Raw genomic sequence first — 8,240 nt, forward strand, 5'->3', positions numbered from 1 at the left:
CAACTATTTATTATTATAACATATTTAAATTTTAAAATATTTTAACTTTTAATTTGGTGCGATGTGTTTAATATGATACTTTAACCTATTTTAAAAGTTATGCAAGAAGGTATTCGAGTTACTCGATTCAAAAATCCGTATTAAACAGCTCTCTCTAAGATATATATAACATGATTGATGCTTTTAATTTATTCAAATGCGTGCTGCTCTAATTAAGATTTTTCCTTAAATAAATGAACATAAAGTGTTTGTTCAGATTAATTACCACATATTTCAGTGTCTCATCGATTGAAGTATGTTACGTATATGACTTGTGACCTAAGATAGAATTTTGATCTGTACATCAATTGTTTATATTTTTTCCTTACTGTCTATGTTTCAACACTTGGTGCTTGACATTTAAATTCATTACGGTTCTCATGCGGCAGTGGGTTTGCTGTGGTCAAGCTCATCATCGATGCTGCTGCTGTGCATTTTTTCCGCATTTCTGGTTTCCGCAGTCACTTGAATCGATTAGTTGTCTCAACTACCGTTTTTGAACTGCTCACCAATTTTGCAGTTATTATCTTTGTGTATGGTGGAACGCAGTTATTATATTTTGTGTATGGTGGAACGCCAAGAATCGATCAGATGAGGAAGCAATTAGAGACGTTGAACCTCGGTTCAGCCTTGTTTTCTCAGTATCCCATAGCAAACGGTGACTTCATGCCGGTTGAAATAAAGTACACTCCTTCCGCGCTGTTTAGAAAGAGTAAACCAAAAATTGACGCGTAAATACATTGTAGTCCTCAACCAAAACACAGTTAACATAATTTGATGAATTCTACTCACGTAGTCGAGCAGCTCTCGCCCATCAATATTCGATAGTTATCGTCCAAACTGTTTTCGCTGATGCTCCCTTCCTGACTAGTTGGCGGTTGGTGTTGGACCTGTAGATGTTCAACTTTGTACCGGCACAGGCCGAAAAAGTAAGTGAAGTAATTGGTACATCTCGTAGCCCAGAAGCCAGTCTTACTGGAGATCGATTCGGCAAAGTAGATAGGTGCCATCGTGTGACTGCAAAGGGGTTCATCTGTAGTCAATGCAGCGAGCAAGCGAGCACCCCACCCGATAAGTAAGACGAAGCGGCAGCGTTCGATGAAAAAAAAAAAAAATAGAAAGAAAATTTGTTAGCATGCTTAGTAGCCAAGATCGTGAAGGTTGTACGGATCATAAAGTTTAAATCGTTATTGCGATCTCGAACTAACAGTCATTACAAGTTACTGATTTTATTTCTTGTTAAAAAGACGTTCAAATTACGTTCTGCTTCTTGACAGCTATGAGCAACGGGTCAGATAATTGGAGTTACAATCTTGATGGATGGTTGAAAAACGTTTAACTGTTGCTGGACAGGCAATGAAAATCCATCGTACATCGCACTTCTTACCGTTCTTGAAGGTTTTTGGATCGGATTTTTACAATTGATACGTTCTCATAAAAAAAATCGATAAAGAAACCATGTACAAAAACACTAGTTTATAATAAAAACTAATCGCGTAGTAAAAAAATTAAGCCTGATTCAACCTAGTCATGTTTTAAATTTCTACCTTTTAGTCCGTTCTATAAAAGGTCGATACAGACTATTATTAGAAGATTTCCAAAACTTGTTTTAGTTCTAATTGCCGTGTTGAGAGGTTAATTTTATTGGATGTAATTAAAATATAATATTGATTTCTATTTTGTTTGCTATGGAAAAATATTAGTTTTAACACCTATTATAGAGGCGTTCCGCATGAGCTCGTTCTCAATTCAGAACGAGCTTTCATTACGATCATTATCAAAAACATTTTTTATCGATTTACGCTATCGAACATTATAGTACGACTTTTGGCTTCTATTGCAATCAAACCATTGCGACTATCTATCATTTGCTGGATACTTATAACGAAGAGTGAGATAAGAAACTCTACTGAGAGATAAAAACTCTACATTATTATTTACATTTAACTGCGAATATATTTCAATTGCAGTGTTCGCATACTTACTATCATCCCCTTTGCACATGGGCTGCTTGTGCCCACCGTTAACGTAGAAATCCACGTGACCGCAGGTTTCGATTTTTCCATAAACGCCCGCATTTGTGTGTATGACATCCACAAAATCAGCATCACTTAAGTCTAGCTTCCACTGCGTGGGCGCTGTGGCGAAGAACGGCAACGCTGGATCAAGACCTGTAATTAGAGGGTTGAAGTCATTTAGTGTACAAGAGCACTTATTGCACTCGTAGAAGCGTTTTTATAAATTTCAATTCTATAGAACATACGTCACAGAAACAAAAAAAGGTCAACCATCATATAGAGTGGTAAATTTTGGTCTTGAACTTGACATTAACCACTGTGGCGTGCTTTGCTTACAGGATGACGCCAAACCGGTAGTCACCTAAGTATTGGCTCAAAAACCGCTAGAGAATATTTAAGGATGCTGCTTCGTGAATAGGTGATTCGTGACATGATTACAACTGCTTCGAGCTGTTTACCAGTTTTTTCATTAGAACTGGTAAAAACTTAACTTTAGGTCAATCATTCTTGAGTGGTTTGTTTTTTTTTTGGTGAAACTTTAAATAAAAATGTTAGTGATCGACTATAATGCAATGCACGAACACACTTATTATTCAGTGTTTAATTATAAGTATACGCTACCATAACTAGTTTGCGGTACAATCAGATAAAATGGTGTCAATGTGAGTGACATTTGAGCTTCTGTAGAAGGTGCGTAATCCGTTGGTGGTGAACAGAAAATTGTACAGTTATTAAACTCAGTACAGATGCAAATTAGCCTCTGATCACTTTCGCATAATTTTTGTTTTACTATCGGCTTCATAGTGCTGATTGTGGAAGAGAGCTATAGGGTGGGTTTACTGAAGCTGATAGAACTGGTCAAGAGTAGTTCACACAGTTCACATTTCATTGATTTTTTATTGCTATAAAGGAGAATTCCTTAGAGTTAAAGTATATAGCTTCGAGTGAATGAAGATTGATTCAGTGTAACTTTGAGAAATATCACGAATTATTAGAATTAGTTCATCGAGCATTTTTCATCGCACTTCGCAGAGATGTGTCTATGGGCAAAAGATGTCATTTTGTGTTACTGGTTATTTTTATCCATCAAGACACGTTTTTGAGGAGCTATGTAGAAAAGATATTGATGATTACAAAACATTTTTCAGATAATAATTTTGTCTTTCTAAAAAACGCCACGCTTTTACACGGGAGGGGAGATGGGATAATGATAATGTTCACGTAGACGTATAATTCTTTCGGAAAAATGGGAATCTGCCAAAAAATACATTGACTCATAATAAAAATTCTACAGATATTTTAAATTTAGAGTCATTGACATCTTTTGGTTAAATTTGGAATCATTTTATTCGTGACCTTTTCGTTCTTTGGAAAGGTTCTGCAAACATGTTGAGTTCGTCTCAAGAATTTCAGATAAAATTGGATATATTCCTTTTTTTGTTTTCCTACTGTTAGTAGAGGCATTTTTAGTTTTTTTTTTCTAGGATAACTTGAAATTATTGGTTATGAACTTTGTTGTAACTCTTTGAGGCACTTTCAACTAAGCGGGGAGTTGAATTTGGAATCAGTTCCTTCCGAGTATGGGACCACTTTTAGCTAAATATTTGCTTTGACCTTTTAGGTAAAATTTTAATCATTTTCTTTTTGGCTATCATACCATATTTAAGTTCATTTTGTATAATCAATATGGTAATTTGGTAATACCTACTCTGCTTCGTCCGTTTTTCAGAGTTTTTTTTATGTATTATAGACCAAATTTTCAATTTTATTTTCCTATGTTTCTTTTGAATCTAAGAAGCATTTTTCAGCCCTTTTATCCAAGTTTTAATAATATTTTATTTTGACTCTTTCTGTCTCATTGAAACGTTTTAAACCATTGGTTTCATTGTTGGATTTTTCTAGCCTTCAGAGACGTTCCGCAACTATTTTGAGCTGAGTTCGGAATTCATTCTTTTTTATTCCTTCAAGCCTTTCGAAGTATTTTCAGATGTTTCAAGCCACATCTACGAAAGTTTTTTTTTTTTGCATTCTAAATTGAATTTAATAATTTTTTTTTTGAGTTTGGTATTTATTCTGGTGTATAGTTGCTTTTATTGAGTTATTAGATACAAACGGGTCACAACTAAAAATCTGGAATTTATCTGGGGCTCTTTTACACAACAAAAACGCTCATAGAGAAATGATATTATGTATATGAAAGCTACATCTTTCCTTTATATGCCAGTATTTTTGGTATTGTTAATGCATGCTCAGTTCAGTTCAAAATGGCGTCCAAACAAGAAGCATTCCACACGTTAATTGTACAATACGCTATGAATTGCACAACAATTCTGGCAAAAAGTTTACGGTAAACTTTTTTGAAAGCAAAAATCTTCCGGTTTCTATTATGTATGGTTGCCCACATACCTAAACTATTATCCGCCAGGAAGGTAGTGGACAGAAAAGAACTTTCTCCTTTTTGTCAAATCATGGTTAAAGCCTGGTGGTTTGGCTATCTATCAAAATGTATACCAGTACGAATGTTTGAACAGAATTATGATTCCATTTCTTCCAGAACACTATACCGATGGGAAGTATGTGTTTTGGCCAGATAAACTATCATCACATTACGTCAAAAAAAAAAAAACAAACGTTCCTGAACAACCACTCGACTCCATTTGAACCCCAAATACACAACCCAAGGTATCCACGTCAGTATCGTCCAATCAAAGATTCCTTTGGGATTTTGAGTTCCTTCGGTGCAAAAATAACAGTACAGTTGATCGGTAGAATCAAGAGATGCGAAAAGCGGACTTGAAGGCCGTACAATACTCTTGTTTCGGAATCATAAGAAAGCTTTGATGAGAGGCCGGGAATGAATGTATCTTCATGAAAAATAAATCAGTTTTTCTTCAAGTTTATCCACCTTTTTTGGCAGCTGTAGAAAAAAATCCCAAATTTTAAGTTGTCACATCTTAATGTTTTTTTCTCTGCTGCTTAGAATGTTTTTTTTTTTTTCAATCCGGAACTAATTTCTGTTGTGGCTTTTCGCTGTTTCCTGTGTTCATTAGTTTTAAAATGCTTCCAGTTATTTCAGGGTGCATTTTTGATTGTTTTTATTCCTGGATTTTCTTACTTTTAGAAGCGCTTTAGTTAAATTAAAATTGTTCTGTTTTTCCAACATCATTTTACTAAAAATGTTGAAGAAAAAAACAGAACAATTTTCAGCAAAACTTGAAAAACAAACACTTACATTTTTCGTAGTTGCTTTTGAGTGTTTCCAGCTGATTTCGGAGTTATTTTGGTTTCTTTAGTTAAAATTTTTATCTTCTAATCACGTGGAATGTGGACAGCCCCTGAATCAAATTTGTGTGCAAAATTTAATTCAAATGAACAATGGTCGATTAAATTTTTGCATATTTTTAGATCAGTTGGCATGAAAACGCTCTAGTTGAAGTGATGTTTCATGTATTTGACATGTCGTGGATGCAAATATTGGGAGTATTACGCTGTTGGCAGCGTTTGTCTCGAAACCAGGTTTTTGCAACTAGTGGTAAACTTTTCTTAGCATCAACTGAACCAATTTGGCTAAAATTTGTTTTAGCGTGTAAGAATGGATTATCTAACTTATTAAATAGCCATTTTTCGATATCTGAATTTTTCAATTTTTTATGATTTTTTAAATAGTGATTTTTCATAAAAAAATTAATATAATGGCAATTTTTGGATTTTTCAAAAACGGCTATGTAACAAGATAATTAAGTTTTACATGCTAAAAAAAAATTCTGCCAAATCAGTTCAGCAGATGCGAGAAAACTTACCACTGGTCAGTTACTAATTAAGAGAGAGCATTCGCGTTCCCAGCTGCCAACAGCATATAACTCACTATATTTGCATCCACGACATGCAAAACACATCTTCAAAAATACCTTAATGAATAGTTCTTCACTCTAAACATCTAAAAAAAAAATCACTAAAATTCATTGTTTTCCACTTTCCAGAGTAGGGTTCCCCCTTAACACTTTCACTACCTACTTGGATTGATAATCACCAAAACTTTTCTAATTATCATTTTAGGAGCCATTGATATTCATTCCACTGCTCTGTCACTCAATATGGTAAACGAAAATAATCCATCGTCGCAATGAGCAATGAGCATTGCTTCGGAAAATAAGCGTGTGGCCACTGAAGAAAAAAATTCAACTCATCTATTCGTGAATAAAACTCGATAATCTAAGGCAGTCAAATTTTTCAAATGTACAAAAGCTTCAAAACATTTTCAATTACAAGCTGCAATTGCTCCCATAACATGATCTTCAGAAGCTTTCAATTTTAGAATTAGGATAATCGCTAGGTTTATTACGACACCGTTTCCATTCCCATTACACTGGGAAGTAATCGTTGATCGAATTATAACGCCTATCACGTAATTAGACATCAGAAGCCGATAGCCTTTTTTTCTACACGATTCACATGACTGTATCGAGTTGGATTCGATGACGCTGTACCGAGCTGGATGCTGGTACTGGTGTAACATTATTTCCTACAGCACTCCAAGCTACAAATTTTGCAACTCTTCAAAAGAAAAGTTTAGCCGTTGCAGGCATATAACAGCGACCGACTGGGGGTGTTGTGAGGTTAAAAAACGGAGAAATACACATCTTGCGACTAGTAAAGCCGATGCCGGTTTGAATATTTTTTTTTGTTTCAAAGAAGTCATACTGAACCTGTGATGCGTTTGAATTTAATTCCAATCGCCTGCTCCAATGCATTGCTGGTAAAACTGAGCACATGGGCACCAAGACTGAACCCAATAGCATGCAGGTCCCGGCAGCTGAACTTCGGATGATTGGCCTTGAGGCCGATAAGGAACGTTGCTGTACACTCGCCAGCTTGCTTGGTATTGAAGGCCGCCGTTGGATAGCAGGGTGCGTTGGACAACTTACTCCAATCAACGACGAAAATGTTTGTATTGGGCTGCTTCAGATAGGCTGTAATAGAAGCATTCATCCCGTTGAACATAGAAAGATTGTCTGATTCAGGTAACTACGAGACTAACCGTTTCGAATTATTTTAGTAACATTATAATCTACGCCTCCGGCGTAACCATGCACGATCAGTTTGTTTCTGTTGCTGAGATTTATATGGTCAGGAACTTTCGGGTCAATATTATCTAATAGAATTGGCGCAGCCTCTGGGCTATCACTGGTGAACAAGTAGAATTTTATGGTGTCCGTGGTACACGGTTCGAGATACTGCACATTGCATGGCCCTATCCTGAACTCTCGTCCACTAACTTTGTTAAGGATAGCTAGGATGATACAAATGACTGGAGTTGTTCGATTGCTACGCATTGTCACCGTAAAGCACAGTCTCATTGGTTATTCATACAGTTTATCACATCAATGTCAACCGCCTCAGTAATTGTACTCTAATAATCGTTTTCACCCTCACCGTCTTCACAATTTCACTTTCCTTTTGTTCAGTAGCACATTTTGGGTAGTCCAATAGCTCACTTTCGGATTACATTTTTAACCAACCTGATTAAGCCGAGCCGAAGCGCGCGCCATTGCGCATCGAAAACCTATCGGTTTGTTTGGCGCGTAAATTCAAACTAAAAGATCCGCACACCGGTGCTACTGGTATTGTAGCGTTCCGGAGGATAAATGAAAATGAATAAGAAGATAAACTAATGCTGCCGGCACACGATTGGGGAGGTGGGAGTTACTCGCGCTTGAGGAAAAATTCTGACAGACAGTTATCGGGTTCTCGATGGAGGGTACGCTTTTTGTCGCGGGTAGACGTTTTGACGAAAGTCTAGACTATAGAATTTGATCGGGGTATGAACTGAACACAGAGGCTACAGAATTGACGATCTGTTCTGTACAAGCGACATCTGAGTGAGTGTGATTCGTTTTATAGTCGATGATGAGCTATATAGATAATTTGAGTCCTAGATTTTTTTGAGTTTCTGTGTTTTTATACCATGTTGCAACATGTAGGCGTAAATTTAGCTAAGAAATTTGTATCTATATACTATTTCACTCTCGTTAGTTGTGCGTAGCAATTCATAAGCAAATCTAAAAAGATGCAATCAAAATGTCAATAATAGTGTTAATAATTGCTTGGTAGAACCTAGAAAAAGTTGCCTTCATTTTTTACCGGCACTCGATCGAAAACTGGAGCAGTCATGCCAGAAAATTC

At 36.1% G+C, this 8,240-nt stretch overlaps 1 protein-coding gene across 1 annotated transcript; it reads right to left on the minus strand.

Annotated features, from left to right (window-relative positions):
- Positions 1 to 107: 107 nt before the first annotated feature.
- On the minus strand, positions 108 to 7,623 carry LOC129727538 (pancreatic lipase-related protein 2-like). The gene is made up of 5 exons (XM_055685459.1): positions 7,096 to 7,623; positions 6,764 to 7,027; positions 2,025 to 2,210; positions 832 to 1,072; positions 108 to 738 (listed from the first exon to the last, which is right to left on the minus strand). Exons 1-5 carry the CDS (start codon positions 7,412 to 7,414, stop codon positions 678 to 680), a joined length of 1,071 nt encoding a protein of 356 aa, XP_055541434.1. The 5' UTR covers positions 7,415 to 7,623; the 3' UTR covers positions 108 to 677.
- Positions 7,624 to 8,240: the final 617 nt, after the last annotated feature.

This window comes from Wyeomyia smithii, chromosome 3, assembly GCF_029784165.1.
Source record: "Wyeomyia smithii strain HCP4-BCI-WySm-NY-G18 chromosome 3, ASM2978416v1, whole genome shotgun sequence".
In the NCBI taxonomy this organism is placed as follows: domain Eukaryota; kingdom Metazoa; phylum Arthropoda; class Insecta; order Diptera; family Culicidae; genus Wyeomyia; species Wyeomyia smithii.